Source organism: Sceloporus undulatus, chromosome 11 (assembly GCF_019175285.1).
Source record: "Sceloporus undulatus isolate JIND9_A2432 ecotype Alabama chromosome 11, SceUnd_v1.1, whole genome shotgun sequence".
In the NCBI taxonomy this organism is placed as follows: domain Eukaryota; kingdom Metazoa; phylum Chordata; class Lepidosauria; order Squamata; family Phrynosomatidae; genus Sceloporus; species Sceloporus undulatus.
Window position 1 is genome coordinate 547,941 of NC_056532.1, and position 20,756 is coordinate 568,696.

General features: G+C 45.6%; 1 protein-coding gene across 1 annotated transcript in view; it reads right to left on the minus strand.

Moving 5' to 3' along the window:
- Positions 1-14,155, minus strand: part of LOC121916965 (autism susceptibility gene 2 protein-like) — a 42,001-nt gene extending 27,846 nt beyond the window's left edge. The window contains 9 exon segments of the mRNA XM_042442558.1: positions 158-216; positions 478-514; positions 517-534; positions 537-570; positions 2,657-2,701; positions 7,328-7,548; positions 10,177-10,469; positions 11,070-11,535; positions 14,080-14,155. Of these exon segments, the coding sequence (XP_042298492.1) occupies positions 158-216; positions 478-514; positions 517-534; positions 537-570; positions 2,657-2,701; positions 7,328-7,548; positions 10,177-10,469; positions 11,070-11,535; positions 14,080-14,155 (1,249 nt within the window).
- Between the last annotated feature and the right edge of the window lie 6,601 nt (positions 14,156-20,756).

The window sequence follows — 20,756 nt, forward strand, 5'->3', positions numbered from 1 at the left end:
TGTGTCTCTCCTAGGCCCCAAGGACACCCGGCGACGGTGGGGAGGAGGAAAAGGGTGTTGGCTCCTTTCTCCTCTGCGTCGCTGGGCGCAGCCATTAAATGCTGCGCCCAGCGACGCAAACCCAGAAGGAGCTCCGTTTCAGAGCTCCTTCTTACACCGTGGAAAGGGCGCTCTAGGCACCCTCGCGGTGCTGCAAAGACGTCATGTCCACGCCGCCTCATTTGGAGGTGACACGTTCGTGACGTCGTAATGGCGGTGGCCGTGTGGAACGGCTGCTGCCATTTTGTGCGTGCTCCGTGCGTGCTAGGGTTGGCAGTGTCCAGAAAGGAGCTCCTTTCTAAACCCTAGTACGTGCAGAGTGCGTACTTTTGGCCCGTCTGTAACAGGCCATTAAAACCCACAAAAACCCGTCTACCCTCCCACGCACACATACACACACACACAACTTAACACCACCCCCACGCAGCTGCAATTTACCTTGGGTTGAATGCTCCTTGTAGTGAGCCAAAAGGACAGTAGGAGGAATCATAGGGGAATCCCTGATACAGCTGGAGGGTAGGAGTGGAATAACTGTGACAAAGGGAGGAAGCATTAGTTAAGGACACCGCAACTCTTCTACTGCAATTGTTTTATAGTATCAACAAAGATGGAGGCAGTTTATCATACACGATTTGCAAGGCTACTGACACTATGACCCCGTTATAAAATCCGTATGGACTACTGAAGATTGTCCATGAAAGGGTGGGCAAAAGGAAAGAGCTGACAAGGCTCTGGAAAGACTTCTTGTATATACTTGTGTGATGGTCCCACCTCCCCCCAGATTAACCTTGTAGTTCAGGAGAGTCCCAAATGACTGGAGGGCCCAGTCTTACAACTCCTTATAAGTCGACCTTGTGTGTAAGTCGAGGTCACTTTTTTGGCCCAAAGTGTGGATTTTTATATGACTCATGGATACGTCGAGGGTCGGCTAAGGAGGGAGCCCAGCTGGGGTGAGGCTGCGGGGTGATCGATTACCCTTCCAGCCCTCCCCAGCTAGGCTTTCCCCCACGGAGGAGTCCCATCTGGGAGAGACTTCGGGGTGGTTGCTCGCCCTTGCAAACCCTGCGGAGGAAACCCAGCTATGGAGAAGTTGCAAGGCGATTGCTCGCCTCTCCTCGCATCTCTCCAGCTGGATGTCCCTTGCGAGAGGCAGCCTGGCTGGGGGAAAGCCTTGTCGAAGGACCTATTCTCCCGTGGATAAGTCTACCCCAGGATTTGGAGGTCATTTTGGGGTAAGTCTTGACTTATAGTTGGGTATATATGGTATCAGCTAGCTTTATCTACAGAAAGAGGGAATGGGGAGGGAGAAAAACGTATGGGTAATAACATAGACAGTTATTGCGCCCCAGAGAATCTGAGCATACTGATCTAAGCACAGATTTCTGAAATACTGAACAACTAACTGGAGCGATAGCCTCCAAGCGGAAGAACCATGATTCAGTTCTTACCCCTGAACAACTTACATCCCAACTACAGATAAATCATGTTTCCCAGACTCATACTTTTGTGCTGTGTGCCTTCAAGTTGTTTCTAACATATGGTGACCCAAGTGGCTTTCATGTGGTTTCCTGAGGTTGGAGTGTGTGATTCACCCAGGTTACCCAGTGGGTGTCATGGCTGAGAGAAGAATCGAACCTTAGTCTCCAGGATTGTAGTCCGACAATCAAACCACTACAAACACACTGGCTCTGATACTGAGCTACCATCTTTATCATTTCTAACCAGAAACCATTTGGCACTATTCCATGTAATGGTAGAGTTCTAGTTTGATAAAGAATGCCTCTATTAACAAGCCCCTTTTAACAAAGACGGCGAAGCTCCATTTTGCAACTGGATTGCACTTGCTCTCTAGATTTTCTCCAGCTCCCAAGGCAACTTGTAATGTCATTGTGGAGCACCATGCTTATTTGAGCTAAACATTTTACAGGCTTGTTCCAGACTGCCGAAATAAAGCTGCTTCGGGTCTCTCTGGAGGTAAGCTATTTAATGATGCATGCATCCTAAGATCCGGAGCTGCACCAAAGCTGCCCTCCAGTGTTTGGAATGGAGTGTGGCTTTGGCGCGAACCTCCGGACTCTCGGACATGCATCATTTAAACGCATACCTCCAAAGAGACCCACGCAGCTTTATTTTGGCAGTCTGGAACGCCATTAATGGATATTTTAATGGAGATGGATATTTAATGGCAAATGATCTCACTTCGTGCAAAGATTTTTTTTTATTAGGGGAGAACTCTGTCTATTTTTATTGGTGTTTTCAAATTGGGTTTTAAATGTTATAGGTGTCTATTCGTTTTAAGTTTTAATTGAATTTGTTCTGTCTGTTTAATTGTGAGACGCCCTGGCTCCCATTCTTGTTAATTCTTAAGCAAAGTGGGTTCTATAGTCAATAATTAATTGCAAATAAAATAAACTCTCAATCCAGAATAAACTACTAGACTTGGTCATGGCAATACAGCATTTTGGTTCTGAAAAAAGAACCGAAGGTAATAAGACAACTGACAATATTGATGGGAATGACAAAAGCGAACGAAACACAAAAGTGGATGTTCTGCCACTGATGGGAGTGGTAACGTTGCCATGGAATAAAAAACAATTAATACGTTTAAAGAACTCACACTGTGACGGTAGAAAGGGTCAACTTTTGTAGGGTATTTGTCAAACTGCAAAAGGATTAAAACACGCACTCATTATGTTGTATGATTCAGCAGGTAGTTTGAAAGGCAAACTATCCAATTGGGTTCAGCAGAGTCAAAAATACAATTTCAAAGATGAGAGGTAGTGAAATGAAGGCCTGTTCCAGACTGCCGAAATAAAACTGCATCGGGTCTCTTTGGAGGTATGCTATTTAAATGACGCATGGGTCCTATGAGTCCGGAGGTCGCACCAAAGCCACACTCCATTCCTAAGCACTGGAGGGCAGCTTTGGTGCAGCTTCCGGATTCTTAGGATGCATGCATCATTTAAACAGTATACCTCCAAAGAGACCCCAAGCAGCTTTATTTTGGCAGTCCGGAACAGGCTGAAGAAACCAGAAGGAAGAGGAGGATCAGGAACAAAGCTTTCATGTATAAATTAGGTTTGAAAGGTGGGACCTGCAGTGTGTCTTTGCCATTATGTATGACAGTTTCAGCCAACTACATCCTCCAAACAGGACCTTCTGTTGCTTACCAGTTCATTTCCCACTGGCGCTCAGCATTACATAGCTGTTGAGCATGCTGGCTGGACTTTGGGCATCATATATACTTTGGGCAGGGGTTAATTCTTTTTTAATTCTGCCAAACATCATCTTCTACTATACTTTGATGTCCTCCATTTCAGGCCTGAATTGTTATTTGGGGCAGCTAATGGAGGAGGAGATAGGAGCCCATCAATGAAATTGCACCACAACCCTGTTCGTGGTGGATGTCTAACGTGAAATTAGACTGTTCAGGTCTTTAATCCAGAGGCTGCTTTCTGTCCGCTACGGTTAAGGGAAGTACTGAAGAGCTGCTTCTTAAAACTCATCCTTTTAGTCAGCTTGATTTCTGGTTATATAACAGTTTATATATATATATATATATATCGATCCTTCTGTTCAATTAATAAAGGAAGGAAGAAGGAAGATAACAACTCTGTCTTCCTCCGATGTGTAGCAAAAGCTACCGCAAAAGGGTTGGCTCAGCTCAAACGCACTGAACGATAAGCAATAAATGTCCAGAGCCTGTACCTAGAAAATTTTAACTACCAGCGCTAGAGCTATAATGTGTAGAACCCCTATTTTAACTCGGCATACAGAACATTTCTAAGACAGGGACATAGCCAGGATTTTAGGAAGCGGGGGTCCAGACTAAGTGCCACCATTATAATGGGGCTTGGGCGCAGCGGTGTAGCAGCACGCACCATTCATTTTTCTAATGGAAGGGGGGGGGGTGTCTGGACCCCAAGAAACCCCCCCCCGGCTACGTCCCTGTCTAAGATGTAATGCTAAGAGGCATAAGCATGGAAGCAATCTGAATTAATTAATGTGCATTTGACAATATTCACAATAAGCAGCTGAGTTCCTTTAGCCATATCCCACTTGCGGACTCATTAGCAGAAGATTGAGAAATACGCACGGATTTAATTTAGCTATGCAATACAGCATATAACCGCTGTAAAAAAACCCAACAACCCCATCGCTGTCATGAGACTCCACAAATTAATGTTTATTCTTGTTATTTAAATTAAGGATGTGCAACTGTGTGGAGGCCAAGTTTTAGCCACCTTCCTCAGGGGCTCCGTAGTCCATCTTTCAAAAATGGAAGTGACGTCATAGCGATTCTGGTTTCGTTTTCCAAAGAATACAAGCTTGTCTGGAAAAGGTTTTGGAGAGTTGTGCGGGTTGGAAACCCCAAACCAAGCAAGCAATTGCATTTTAAAGCCTTTGGGGGAATATTTGGCCCCTATTTTTGAAAAGGGAGGGTGCTCCAGGGAAGACCTGAAAGGCTTGCAGAGCACATAACGGTATGGCGTCCACGCTTTCTCCATCCTTGATTTAAATGATCAAGGGATTTGCAAGAAACACAGTTACTTTTCATTAACAGCCAGGATTCAAGGTCTCATTCAGCACTGAATTCAACCACCACAGTAACATCCCAATTCATGTCTATAATTTATCTCCACAACAAAAAGAAATCAAGATATCCAACTTCCAATTTGCATTTTGGGTGAAAGGCAGAACGGTTACAAGACCTGCAACCTTTAGTGATTTTGTAAGTGAAAATGCCACATGTCAATCTACATTGTTTACTTCTACAACATAATCTGAGGCCTGTTCCAGACTGTCAAAATAAAGCTGCTTCGGGTCTCTTTGGAGGTATGCTGTTTAAATGATGCATGGATCCGAAGAATCCGGAAGCTGCACCAAAGCTTCCCTCCAGTGCTTAGGAATGGAGTGTGGCTTTGGCGCGACCTCCGGACTCTTAGGACCCATGCATCATTTAAATAGCATACCTCCAAAGAGACCCAAAGCAGCTTTCCAGTGCTTAGGAATGGAGTGTGGCTTTGGCACGACCTCCGGACTCTTAGGACCCATGCGTCATTTAAATAGCATACCTCCAAAGAGACCCAAAGCAGTTTTATTTGGGCAGTCTGGAACAAGCCTGAAAAACAGAACCTAATTACATAGTGCTAGAATCTAAGCCTAAGAACCTGAGCCTCCAGAGCTGCCACAGACATTTAGCAAAAGGCACACAGAACAATTATCATGAGAATCTTGTCACAACAGATTACAGGACAAAATAGAAATTGTACGTATATGTGAAGTTCTGTCTTCCAGGAAAAGATGTGAGGAGGAAATGAGTAAGTTGTGTGTAACACATACAATATACCGCCTGGTGTTGGATCTTCAAGTGAAGCTTGTTGTTATTGTGTGTCTTCAAGTCTATCAGTGAGCAAAAGTGAATGTAAAACTGTCTTCTGCTCTGAGTATGGTCTGTTCTGACTTACAGCAGCCCTTCACATTCTTAGGCAAGGCTCTTTCCCATTCATTCTACCAAAGATCATTTCAGCTGGAGAATGAACCAGGGACACTCTGCAAGCAAAGCCATGCGTTGCACCAATGAAATGCTGTCTCTTCTTCCCACAACACCAGCAAATGAACAGAGACTATCACTCTAACCAGGTTATATGAGCCTAGGATGCTGCTCTGAGGTTGCTAAGATTGATCATCAGTTATTAACTGACTGAACATTAGTTAATAAAGTCCTATTAATAATAAACAATGCACCTGCCCATTCTGAATCTGTTTGCTATTGAAAATGAAGATGTCGACATTGTTTTCTTACCTCCCAATACATTCTCAATTGAGTTAGCCCCTTGACCAGGCTATCATTCATTTTGTCAAGGCAATGTAAATCCATGCTATTTGGTCACACTGTAGCAGCAATTGATGCAGACCCTAATGTGGATATCATGCAGTGCTGAACATCCTTCACTATTACTGATGCCGTAACATTAATCAAAGCTACAATGGATGCATTAAAACCAGAAACTGTAACTGTCTGCTAGGTGAACTTATGGAGTGATGTTGCAGAGAACCTTCATGCTGCCCCAGGGGTTGATGAAGACGTTCGGAGAATCATTGATGCAGCCAAAAAACTTGATGGGGAAGGGTTTTCCAAACTGTTGGGTGTGGAAGTAGAGATATATATCGACAGCCGCAAGAAAGCGTTACCCAATAAGCCATTGGAGGTACTTGTTAAGACCTCTTCAGAGAAAGAGGAAGGTGAAGAAATGAAAGCAGAACCAGCCATGTGCACATTAGAGAAGTTTGCCAGAGTGATTCATTCAATTTGCAAAGACCTTAAAGGATAACATTAGGGAATACAAGCCTTAGATGGAACACACCATTCAAGTCACCAGTCTGATCATTGTAGGGTTATAACTCCTGCAGCAACATTTTGATGGTCAAAAAGAAAGAGGCAACAACTTCTCATTAGGATGCTGTTCCAAATTAGATTTTGGCAACTGAGGATCCCCAAGCATCGACAGCGCTTGCTCCAACCATCAACAAAGTCTGCTTCCAAAACTGACATTGAATCGTCAACCTTATCCTGGTGCTAAAACCAGGACCACCTTCTGATGTTCTTCCTTCTGATGAAGTTTCCTCTTCTGACGATACCTGTACATCAGAAAGTCAATATTGATGTATTTTGGTGGCCACGTTGCCTTCATCGTTCATTTTGGGTAAGAAAAAGAGCATTCCAGGTTGCGCACGAATTTCATATGGTGTGAAGGTCCCGGAATGGATCCCTTGCGTAGTACGACATCTGACTGTATCCTGCTTTATAGAAATCAGTTCTCTACTGAAAGACTGTCAGACAGTGATCCACTCTCAGGTCTGACTTGTCCCCATCCACTGCAAAACCAAAGAAGGTTAAGAGAGGAGAGCCTTTGATTTGCCCTTCAACAAGTAGCTATATCTAATCAATACTTGAACAAGAAGAAATGTTATCATCTCCAAATATCTAGCTATAGAGAGATAATATAAATTAAGGTACACAAATATGGTGCAAACTTATGTCATTTTTGGAAGATGCATATCCTCTCTTGTAATGACGATTCACACACACACCATTCAGAGACAAAACTTTCCCGAGAACTGTACTATGTGCCTTTCTGAAGGTGGCAGCTCTTAATCTCAAGCCAAGAAAACACTTACTCCCAGAACTCCTTCTACCATTACTATTTGGAATCACTACAACAACCTTTGCAACAAAAGAGAGTTGTGCTCTACTTATCCTCACATTTCTGCCTGGGGTACGCACCATGGGAGGTGCTGGAGTTGGCATGATGGCGCTGGGCGGGATTGCGTGTGGGAAGGGTGTGAAGGTGTGCTGGTGCGTATGTTGGTGCGTATGTTGGTGCTGGTGCTGGTGCTGGTGGAACTCGGTCCTCAGATAAGGTGGTGGGCCCAGGGAAGCACCTCGGTCAGCGCTCTGGGAAGCCAGAAATCGAGTATTCAGTTCCTGGCGGAGAAGATCTTGTTCTGAAATGCAGAAAAATAACTTTAGTCCTTTGTCCTTTCCCCCCATTCAGACACCACTTCTTTTTAGGTCACATCAGCCTGTTGCAGGTTACAGACCGCCATTTAGGACTCACTCCGCGCGTCCTAGGGTTAGGAAGGGGCGTGCTAGGGTTAGGAAGGGTTGCCCCTTCCTAACAGGCCTTGTTCCCAACACGCGCAGAGCGCGTCCTAAATGGCAGCGCCCATCCACATGGGTGCTGCCATTTTTACGTCTTCGACGCACAGCGTCCAGACGTGGTGCACCGGAAGTACGCCGTGAGTGCGCACCTCTCGCTTTGCGGCGCCACTTCCAGGGGCCAAAAAGGAGTGCCATTTCGGCGCTCCTTTTTCGCTGCGGCCGGAAGCCTCGCGGTCTGGCTGCTGGGGCTTCCCGCTGCAGCTAATGGCGGAGGCAGCGGCAGACCGCCCGCTTTAGGGTGGTCTGTAACGCACCGCAGACTGCCAAAATAAAACTGCTTGGGGTCTCTTTGGAGGTATGCTATTTAAATGATGCATGGGTCCTAAGAGTCTGGAGGTCGCGCCAAAGCCACACTCCATTCCTAAGCACTGGAGGGCAGCTTTGGTGCAGCTTCCGGATTCTTAGGATGCATGCATCATTTAAAGAGACACGAAGCAGCTATATTTTGGCAGTCTGGAACAGGCCATCGTGCCTAAAAAGGATTACCATGAGGCAGTTTATTCCTCGATTGCTCCCACTTTGTCATATCTCCCAGCAAGCAAAAAACAAAACAAAACCTCTAACGTTCTTTCCTTTTCTTACTTTCATTAAGCCCTTTGCCCTTTACTTCGCAGGGTCCGTCTCAGCAAGGCTCACCATGGTATGTAGGCACTACAATCCTTCAGTATAGAACTTTCTTCCCAAAAATGTGGGTGTTTTCTTTTGTAACAATAAACCTTTACAAATAATTCATAAGCCCACTGAGTGCAATAGTGCTTTCTTCCCGGTAAAGAGGTATAAGCCTATAGCCTACGAGGCTGAAGAAAAGGAAGATGAACACTTTAGAGTAAGAGCATCCGAACACTGCATTGTTTTTGGTAACCCTTGCAGCTGTCAGTTTTCTATTTGGAATGCTTGGAAATCTATGCAGTATGCCCAGTGTGTTATATAGAGGTGATAGGAATAGTACACATCACATATTAATCACATGTAAAAGTGAGGCCAGGGGTCCTGACCTCACTGGAGACTAGGAACCCTTGGCGGGTTACAGACCACCATAAGGGACGTCCTTAGGACATCCCTAACCCTATCACACACAGAGTCCGTGACATATTGACGTAGCGGACACTGTTCATCCACACGTCGCGCCCTGGAAGTGACACCGCGAGTGTGCGATTTCCACGCTCCTTCCTTTGCAGTGTCCGGGAGTCGTTTGGCCGCTGTGGCTCCCGGATGGTGCAAGCGGCGGCGGCGGCAGCAGACCGCCGCATTTCGGTGATCTGTAACCCGCCCTTATGTAAGAACACATGGGATGCACATGTTTAGGAAACCTGGGTGTATGACTCTCCTGATCAGGATTCTGAAAGCACCCATATAGATCTCTAGGATCAACCCATGGGCAATCTAGAGATGTGAGCTGGATTGGCAGCAGAGAAGCCAGCACTATAGTCCAACTTCATGTTGTTGTTGTTGTTGTGTGTCTTCACGTTGTTTCCGACTTACGACGAACCCTATCATGGGGCATTCTTGGGAAGATTTGTTCAGAGGAAGTTTGCCATTGCCTTCCCCTAAGACTGAGAGCATGTGACTTGCCAATGCTCACCCAGTGGGCTTCATGGCCAAGCTGGGAATTGAACCCTGGTCTCCAGAGTTGTTGTCCGACACTCAAACCGCTATGCCATGCTGGCTTTCAGTCCCACTGCTTCACAACAAAATAAAATAAAACGAAAGAACAGTCCTAATGCTTTCGATATAAGCAACAAAACCTATTTCAAATATAGTATTCCGGCTGCTTGGAAAGGGAATCTCCTTTCACCCATCCCACCCAGAAGATAACAATCCTTGGATAAGAAAACATTTGCTATTTCCCTTCCCAGTTTACAATGGTCCACCCATATTCACTGCAGTTAGGGATAAAGGACCCCTGTAAATGTGGAAAAGCCACAAAGAGAAGACCTCTCTAGGAATCTCCAGGTTTTCCAGTGCAACTCTGTGGTCAACATCTGCCAAAGGCTGACCATAGAATCATGCTGGAGGACCTACAAATGCTTCGAGAAGTGTTTTCTCTAGGTTTTCCAGCACAATTCTGTGATCAACCTCTGGCAGAATTATGCTGGAGGACCTAGGGCAGTGATGGCGAACCTATGGCACGTGTGCCAGAGGTGGCACTCGGGGCCCTCTCTGTGAGCACATGTGCCGTCGCCCCAGCACAGAGTTTGCCAGAGTTTGTTACTGGAAAGCCAGAGGGACATGGCACTTTGCAGTAGATACGTGGATTTGGGGTTGCAATTTGGGCACTCGGCCTCAAAAAGGTCCATCATCACTGACCTAGGGATTGCTAGAGAGAAGCATATTAATCAGAACTTGAAATAATCAAATCCGCAAAATTCAAAGCTGCAAATGCGGAGGGCCAAGTGTATTCCGGTCCTTACCTGAGTAAGCACTCCCAGCAGGATGGCCTGGAACCTGCAGTGTCCCTGATGTCAGAGGAGGAGGAGGGGGCAATGCTGTAGGAGGGGCAAACATATTGGGGTGATGGGAGTGGGGAGGAGGCTGAAGGGTGGGTGGAAAGGTATGGAGCGGGTTGTGGTTTGGCAAAGAGAGGGGGAAAGGTGATGCTGAGGTGTGGTGGGCTATATGTGGAGGTGGAAGGGGTGGTGGTGGTGGAGGAGGAGGCGGCGGCGGCGGCAGCTGAGTCTTAGCAGGAGTACTGCTTCTGCTGCTGCTGTTCGGGAAAACAAAAACAGGCAATGTCAGGAAACACAAATACCCAGAAGTCATACACGCATTAAAAAAACAGGAGCTTTGGGATGGGTGATGTGGCTCCATCATCCGGTTGGACAGTGCGGGAAGCTGGATGCTAAAGAGATCCGCTTTATATCTGACACATCACACAAGCTTTTGAAGCTCCACTGGCTTCTTCATCAAGCAAGAGAGAGAGAGAAAGAGAGAGAGAGAGAGAGAAAATGACCGCTGGAGTCAAAGAATTACATTTTGTTTCAGCTATTACTTCTGCTGTCTGTTAAGATGATCTGGAGGGATCTCAACGCAGGCAGAAGGGATGTTGTGATGATGTCATAGCTGCGCCACCCCGTGTGGGGGCGCCACAGATGCAACATCACCGTCACACATTGCATCTGGTGGGTGCGCCGCAGCTGCAGCGCCCTCATCACATGCAAGGGCTGCCAGGCGTGTGGGCCCTCTGCCCACCAGGCAACCCTTGCATGTGACAAGTGCGTCTCAAAGGCCCATCTGTTCCGAGCCTTTAACACCTCTACCTTTACAACATAAGTGACACTTGGAAAATATACAATGAAGGTCTCACCTCAAACTGTTGATGCTCAAGCTGCTACTGTTATATCCCGAGAGTTGTTGTGCAAGGCTGCAGGATGGAGGACGCAGCTGGGAGGATGGCAAATTTTGATGTCCAGGAGAGGGTGGCCTTAGCGGGCGCTGTATTTGGGATGGAGGTGTTGTGGGATGCTGGGCCACCTCTGAGGTCTGGAGCTTCTGTGGTGCTTCAGGCTGTGAGGAACGAGAAGGCTCCGACCGCTGGATCACAGCAGGGATTGGAGAATGCGTCTCTAAAGATGATTCCAAATGAGGGGGGACGAAAGGCTGAGAAACCTGAGGGCAAAGATTTTGAGGCACAACAGGGTCGAGCAATGGATCTTTATCGCTGTCCTGACTCCTCTCTTGACTCCGTTCTAGTCCTGATATTTTGGGGGCTGACAACGTCCTGGCATCTTGATCTTCATTTTCTTTCAGTGCACCAACCACTAAGTCTGTATCTGGAAACAAGCACAGCAGACACAAGAAGGGTGGTTATAATGTGGGAAATTACATATATATATAAATATACTGAAATGAGGATAAGTTGTACACAAAAAACATCCATATGTTTTGTTTAGCACATTGGTTCAAACATCCAATCGTGGCATGAAACATTCACTCAGGCCTGTTACAGACAGCCAAAATAAAGCTGCTTCGAGTCACAGTGGAGGTATGGGGTTTCAATGATGCATGCGTCCTACCAGTCCAGAAGCCTCACCAAAGCCATGCTCCAGTCCTTAGGGCTGGAGCGTGGCTTTGGTGCGACTTCTGAACTCTTAGGACGCGTGCATCATTGAAACACCATACCTCCAAAGAGACCCGAAGCAGCTTTATTTTGGCAATCTGGAACAGGCCTTTAGGAACTGAGCTGAAAGAAACTTGCTGGATAAAATGCAATGTTCACAGGACCCAGAGACAGGAACTGGTCTGATAAGGAAGAAGCGAGCAGCCAAAGAATGTGAGTTTGGGATCTAGTGAAAGAAGGAAGCAAAAGGTTCCTAGATCACACTGAGAGAAAGCCTCTGTGCCTCCGGAGGTAAATCAATGTTTAAAAAGTATTTGTTAGTTGCAGTTTCCCCTATAATCACTATACTGTGATAGAAAAAGACTAATTTGTGGACCAGTGCCCTATTCCTTAGCTTAAGAAGAATCCTACTAAATCATAAGAAAGGCTTCCCTAGTCCAGCATCCAGGTCACAGCGCAGACAAACAGATGCTCCAACGAGAATCCCCCAAATAGACAGCCAGCAATTGATATATCCCATTTTTCAGCAACTTGTGTCCATGCTGCCTCATATATCGAAAGTAATATACGGCTATCATAACTAGTCGAAGAAAAATGCTTACACCCAGGGCATATAAAATGGCACCTGGGGGACTTACTATGAAGATCCATTCTAGCTAAGGAGAAGAAGCCATTCAGGAATGGGTTCATTTCAGGTGCCACTCAGGGCAGGCAAGGGACCATGTTAATTTTAATGAATCAATATACTAATCCCTAGCTCTCTCCCCCCCCCCCATCTCAGTTCTTTTATAAAACAGAGAAGACAAATGTCTGTCTTCACAGGAATGCCAAACAGGCCTTTTGTTTACACACACAGAACGTTATCAGACAAGGGGAATTGGAAGTATAACCCAATGGCAATCCGAACGCAACCATGGGGTTTCACGTTATTGCGTGATAGACTACCACACGCAATTTCGGGCAATGAGAAGTCAATCCAAACGCAATCATGGGGTTTCACGTTATTGCGTGATAGACTACCACATGCAAATTCGGGCAATGGCAAGCTATTTTCGGGCAATGGGAAGCCAGTTCGAACGCAATGCGCATTCAGGTAAATTCGCTGAACTAGCAAATTCACCTGAATGCGTTCCAGCCCCACTTTCTTTTCATTCCAAATTAAGAGAAATCCCTCTCATGTGATAAACTCCTCTGTCAGTACCTTGCTTGACTTCTCAGCATTGCTAGCAGCTTCCGCATCACAGTGTCCCCACAACTGGAGATCCACATCTGGAATCATTACAGTATCACCCTCTGAAACCCTTTAAGTTACTGTCACTTATCACATTATAGACTGTTAGTTCTTGGGTGTGTATGTGTGACAAAATGTCTTTGCATGGATGGCGATTCTCTTTGATTCATAAATAAACATATTTTTGAACTTGCACTCAGGAGTTCCGTTTTGGTATAATCTCCACTTTGAGTTGCTCAGTTTCATTTGAACTAATTAAATTCCCTATTTGAATATTAATTGTGGGTGCTCTCCAGGGACCCATGCATTTGGGTAACACATGATATCAAGAAATATGTATGGAAGGGGAGGGGGGTAGGATTTTTGCCTAAGAGGAAAGGGGCAGTAGCCCCAAAAGTATTGGGAACACTCTAGTCGATCCTACTGTAGCCATGTGTGCCCACCTGCGATAGGCAAGATAAGCATCAGTTGCTTCCAGAATACCTTGCTGAGCATGTTTGGACAGGAAAACAGATCTGTCTGTCCGTCTATTGGATTTATATCCCTCTTTTCTCCCAAAATGTGATTCAAAGTGACATGTTCAGGAACGCATTGCCCCTTTCACTGATGCATGACTCCATTTCCAAAGCTTCCAAGTATACAAGGTGGCTCATGTAGCCATTATAAAACACCACAACACAGCAATGTATGGCTGTCAAGCCAGTTGTCCCCCATCTTATATTTGTATAAGTTCAAAGCTCAAAGCTACAACACATACTTTTCATGGAGAAGGTTCAAAGATGCAAATCTCCATTGAGAAACATGATGGGAAAGAGCCCAGAGAGTAACTGCCAGTCAGGAATAAACAAGTGGAGCATGGAGGAGCACACTTGGAAATCTCCTGTGATCAGGAACCTTGGCTTACCCAGATATATCTACTTTGCTAACATATGTATTCCCGCAGACACCAGTATATAGAAACCATTATCTTATTCTGGGTTGGATCTATTTTGCTTCAGTTCTAATAGATTATGGGGCTAAACAGACCGGCTTGAAGTGCTGGAATGGAGGGTGGCGTGTTTTGACGCCGTGTGCCCCGATGCTGGCATCGTGTCGGCGCCATGCCGCATGCCCAACTGCATAGCAGGGGGTGTTACGGTGCTCCGTTGGCGCAGCGTTTAGACACGTTGCACCAAAGGAGTGCCGAAAAGAAGCCACCGCTGCAGCAAGGACACCTTTTCGCCGGTGCTAAAAGGAGCTGCATTTTGCCATTCTTTTTAGCGCTGGCAAAGGGATGGATCAGGGCTGTAGTGTGTGGTTGCCACAGCCCTGTTCTAGCAAGGAAAGGTCTGGTCTATGTTACCTTTAAGTTCTAATAGGTACTTGGTTTTCTGAGCGGATGCTATTTTGGAGCCTCCGTTTTAAACTTTCTGCAAAAGAATGCAGAAAATAAACGATTGACAGCCACGAAAAAAGCACATGAAGAAGCGATCGTCTTCAAAATAAGATAATGCCGAGTCCAAGTATGTTTCTCCTTTGTCTTGAAGCACACCAAAGGCTATCACAGAGTCCAAACTTGACATGAGCTGGCAGAGGACAATGTTCTGGTTGAGGATATCCTCTTCTGAAGTGCTATTCCACATATGACCTAAAGATCAAGATGCAATGAATACCCATATAATTTCAGAGGAAGGAACTGGCATAAATCTGAGCTTTCTTTGCCCAAAAAACCCCCTATGAAAGTCATATATCAGCAGGTGACTTGAAGACAAACACACACATGCAGGAACAAGGAAGGCACAGGAGCTTGAATATATGCATTGACAATGAGCATCTGGATAGTACTTGATCAACAGAGGGCACTGAAACACAGGACACCTGTTCACACTGTTACCCACTGCACTGGATATAATGCATGTTTACTTTAACTGTAGTTGTTGTTTCAAAGGCCTGTTCCAGACTGCCAAAATAAAGCTGCTTGGGTCTCTTTGGAGGTATGCTGTTTAAATGATGCATGCATACTAAGAATCCAGAACCTGCACCAAAGCTGCCCTCCAGTGCTTAGGAATGGAGTGTGTCTTTGGAGCGACCTCTGGACTCTTAGGATGCATGCATCATTTAAATAGCATACATCCAAAGAGACTCGAAGCAGCTTTATTTTGGCAGTCTGTGACAGGCCTAAATGTTCATATTTGTCCTGTTTCTTTCATGGTATGTAACTGGCAACCCTTCACGCAATACACTCTCCATGGCAAAACGCTCACGCTTCAAGACCAAATCTGCTAGCAAACAGCGATGGAGCCAGGGACGTAGCCAAGATTTTAGGAAGGGGGGTCCAGACTAAGTGCCACCATTATAATGGGGCTTGGGTGCGGCGGCGTAGCAGCATACACCATTCATTTTTCTAATGGAAGGGGGGTCCGGACCCCAAGAGCCCCCCCCCCTTGGCTATGTCCCTGATGGAGCAAAAGGTTCTCATAACTAGCCATACTCCTCCGTCCTTCAGGTCCTCCCTTAGAGAAAGAAAACTCTAGCTACACTGCTGTAATCTGAAACCCAGCGGACACCGCCAAGGCTCCCGCCTCTTCTTGTTGCCAAGATCCACGAAGACAAATTGAGGGAAAGCTCCATGTTTGTTTTAGTCAAATTAGCTTTATAAATGCGGAGGTGGAGAGATGACAGGGGGCTGGCAGATCTCATGGAGATTCCACTTTATACCTGTCATTTCGGGTAAACATTCATTACGGTCAGGAAGGCTGCGGCTACCTCTGCTGGAGCTCACTCTCATTTCCAGGCCTCTGTATGGATCAGCAGAAAACCTTAGTAAGGGGGAGCTGGCTGGCAGCTCCAGGCATTCCTCAACAACACATCGTGTTTTATTAAAAACAGCTGAACTGGCTTCAACACGAGTCCCCAAGTCAGGAGACAAAAATGTGTATTTAAACAATGGTCCGCCCTGGCCTCGCATCGGGAGGCATGGAGACGCACTATCCATGATGCTGCAGCCTTTTTCGAAAGCTGACGGCGAACGAGTCTCGAAGAGAAACGACAACGCAGAAAGAACCACAACCCGGAAACATCACCCAAGGAGACTTTCCGCTGTGCATTCTGCAACTGGACCTGTTTGTCCCGGATTGGCCTTTTTAGTCACCAACGCGCTTCTACAAAGCGCGGGATGCGTCCTTCCTGAATCTTCGTCCGAGAAGCAAAGCCAGAGAGAGAGAGAGAGAGTCCTCTTATGTATTGCCACTACTATGAAGTTGGGTTTCTACTCCTGAGCTTGCACATTGAGGTCAAAGGCAAAACACAGCACAGCTCCTTCTACTAGCAGTAGGCAATAATGGCCCCTCTACATTGGTTTTTCTTCACAACTGGATATGCTTCCTAGGACTCATGTGAGCTGCAGGCTAAAAACCGCTGGAAGGCTCCAATTGCTGGCTCTTGTGCTAGAAAATCCCTTTTCTGAGCTCAGCTTTTCTTCGCTAATGATTTACCTTCGCATTTTGTGAGATGGTTGGGATGGGTGTTGTGAAGGAATGACCAGGACTTCCCAAAGCTACCTGGGTTCAGAGGAGGAACTAGGCCAAATCTCAGTGCCGACTATGGTTCCATGTCCTACCTGATGCTCCTAACTGGAGCTTTGGTGGTTTCAGCTAGGAACCTTCTCCATGAAAGTGTGTTCTGTACCTCTCAGTTATCTTAAAACCCTGAGGTTTCAAAGTCAAACCCTGAGACCTAGGAACAACCTCCTTGGTGATGTCTCTGAGTATGAGACATCAAGCATCAACCACAGTTGTAATTCAAAAAACAAATAAAAAAATCCAAGGCCCATTACAGACTGCCAAAATAAAGCTGCTTTGGTCTCTTTGGAGGTATGCTGTTTAAATGATGCATGCACCCTAAGAATCCGGAAGCTGCACCAAAGCTGCGCTCCAGTGCTTAGGAATGGAGTGTGGCTTTGGCACGACCTCCGGACTCTTAGGACCCATGCATCATTTAAACAGCATACCTCCAAAGAGACCCAAAGCAGCTTTATTTTACACATTTAATAATATACACATTTAATAATATTTTGGCAGTCTGTAATAGGCCCAAGTCTGGCAAATGAGGAAAATACATGCATACACAATTTTCAAGGCAGAACTCTCCCTGAGAGTTTTCACCTTGCCCTGACAACTAAAGGGAAAGAGCCTGGCCCTGAGATCTGGGAAACCAAATGTTACTCTTTGGCTGCAAGTTGGAAAGATAGTGTCTTCATTTGTATTTGTATTGATTTTTATTCCACCTTCCCACTAAAGACAAAAGGAAAAACGCCCAGGTAGCTGACAAACATCACTCAAAGAAATCAAACAATGAAGCCATTATGTATATCACAATAATACAAAAGGATCAAAGCCGCTTAGAACGCCACATTACATCCTTTGAAAAACACGATCGAAGAGGAATTAGATGGCAGCTTGGAGGGGAGTGTTCAGGGCAATAATGCAGGGACAAGCCCTCTCTCATATGTGAGCCTCAGCAAAGGGAACAAGAAGAAAACTCTGACCAGCCAGAGCTCTTGTGCATTTGGAAGTAGAGCGCGCCCACGTCATACATGGGCACATTATACGCTGCTTTCAGCAACGCACCAGAACAAACAATGGCGCATGTGCCTGTGGCACACGCACGCTGCCGCCCCGCCGCAAGCACGAGCCCCATTACTTGTAATGGGGCTTGAGCATACACCCTTTTTTTTACGCAGGGTGGTGGCGGTGGTCCGGAACGGATCCCCCACATAAAAGAAGGGCGCACTGTAAATGATAGATCTCTGCACCATTTCTGACATAGCCTCTTGGATGCTGTGCACTACAATTCCCATCATTCCAACCACTAGCCATGCTGATTGGGGCTGATGGACATTCTACTCAAAACATGGAGGACACCACATCACGGAAGCCTGCTCTATGAGCATTTTGGTTAAAGGAGGGAGGGAGCCTGTTGCCTAGTGTCATTCCTCCAGGACAGCTTCATTTCTGCCTTTTGGAACATCTGAAAAAGACAGCCAAGCCACTATCTTACTCAATCATTGATCTACTGTGCCAACTGAGAGTGGCTCACCATGACTTTCCCAGCTCTGCCACATCTTTGGACTGTTCATTCCCAGAACTGAACTTCAGCCCTTTCAGATGTGAAGCGTGTGTTCTTTGACTGATCCCATGAGATTCCCATTTCCCCCATCTGAGAATGGTGATATTATGAAAGAGATTAACACTATGGCCTGTTCCAGACTGCCAAAATAAAGCTGCTTTGGGTCTCTTTGGAGGCATGCTATTTAAATGACGCCTGGGTCCTAAGAGTCCGGAGGTCGCGCCAAAGCCACACTCCATTCCTAAGCACTGGAGGGCAGCTTTGGTGCAGCTTCCAGATTCTTAGGATGCATGCATCATTTAAACAGCATACCTCCAAAGAGACCCCAAGCAGCTTTCCAGTGCTTAGGAATGGAGTGTGGCTTTGGCGCGACCTCCGGACTCTCAAGACCCATGCATCATTTAAACAGCATACCTCCAAAGAGACCCGAAGCAGCTTTATTTTGGCAGTCTCTAACAGGCCTAGGTTTATAATTAGCCCATCCACAGTGCAACACTCAGATGCCTTACTTCTCCAGGATGGAAAATGAGATTACAAAATTTCAAGTGTGCTGAAAATGCTTCATGAGGACAACGGCTATGCGCTTTACTTGCTGACCTACTGAGAGCCTTTCCTGCAATGCAAACATTCAAACTTGCCCCCATCAATTATGGTAATAAAATAACAAGGTTTTCATCCTCCATCCAAATCCTGCTCTAGAAAAATCTGGTTCCCCACGGTGCAAATCCGTTTAAGAATATAATACTCCTATGTTGTTTCTTTCTTGAATTTGTTCAGCTGTCATTTAGGATAGACAGTTTGGATTTAAGCTTTCAAATTTGTGTGATACTGATGGAGGAAAAGACTGGGAGGAAGGACATAAGCCTGCGAGTTGTGTATCTTAAATAGTTGGTTTCTGAACCGCAGGAGGGTTGTCTCCATATGTATATAACCAAGCTGTATCATTAAATCAAAAGGTGGTACCTTCAAGAGCAAAACAAAACACGGGAGCTAATTCCAAGCATTATAATCACAGAAAGAACATGATAGCAGAAAATGACACAAAAGATAGCCTTCAAAGACGGTATATTTACATGTTCTGAAACGGCTTCATTCAAAGGAAAAGGGGAGGAAGAGGGGAGAAAATATATGGGAACAGACCACAGGTTCAAAGTGAGAGTCAGTTCTACAGCTGTAGGATGAACCAAAAAATAGGGTGTGACTTTAAAAGGCCGCAAAGAAGAAGGAAATTCAGAAAAGAGCCAGCTCAAATTGTATAAAATGCCAAATAAGCTACAATATTATGCAACATATGCAAGACCAAATTCAGCGGGAACCCATGAGTGAGACTTAACTAAAAACAAGTGTTAGGGAAGTTCAGAACCAAGAAAGACTATGGCGGGTTACAGACCACCATTTCGGATGTCCTCCGGACATCCCAGTTTGAAAAAGGGGCGTCTCTGCTAGACACCCCTACTCCTATTACAAACAGCGGTGGCCGTTCCACATGGCCGCCGCCATTTTGACATAGCGGACACTGTGCGTCCGCACGTCGCACAGCGGAAGTGACACCGCAAGTACACGACTAGCGCCTTGTGGCATCTCTTCTGGGCCGCAAGAAGGAGTGTGATTTTCGCGCTCCTTCTTGGCAACATCTGGGAACTGCGCCATTTGGCTCTGCGGTTCCTGGACGCTGCAACCGGCGGCGGCGGCAGACCGGTCTGTAACACACCTATCATGGTCCAGGAAAAGTCACAGCCTGTATAGGAAGCCTTTCTGCAGAGAGGAGACAATTGCCAACTTGGCGGGTTGACTTCTTACAGTAACAGAGGACCCTTTTCTAGGTGCATTTTGGTTGGCCGATAAAGGTAACACTCTTTTCTGGATTTTGTTGTTCTTCGCTGCATGGCCAACAGCTTCCCCTGAATACATTCCCTGGATTTGGAGATAGCAAATGCAGCTGCAACCGGGAATCCTGAACAAGAGGAAGCTTTTTCTCTGAAAAGCACTTTCGCATTTTTGTATTACCATTTGTTCACATTTAATTATAGCGAGTCGAACTAACGCTTCACACTAACTTATTCTTACTTTCATCTCTCTCTGAGAGTACAGTGGGGCCTTGATATCAGCTGGAGTTTAGTCTCAGTGCTCCCCATGGATACCAAAATCTGTGATGCTCAAGTCCCATTAAATGGAACAGCATAGTAAAATGGTGCCCCTTATATTAGATGGCAAAATCAAGGTTTGCTCTTTGGAATTTATATCTTCAAATCACAGATGCTTGAATCCATGGATAAAAAATCCATGGATACGGAGAGCTGACTGTACAGTCAGCCCTTCTTATACACGGATGTCTTATACACGGATTCAAGAATCCATGGTTTGAATATGTTCAAAATAAGTATAAATTTCAAATATCAAATCTTGATTTTCCATTTTTGTAAGGGAAACCATTTTGCTATGTCATTATATTTAATGGGACTTGAGCATCCACGGATTTTGTTATCCACGGAGGACATTGGAACCAAACCCCAGCGGACAACAAGGGTCCACTGTACTTTGTATGTTTTATTATTATTATTATTATTATTATTATTATTATTATTATTATTATTATT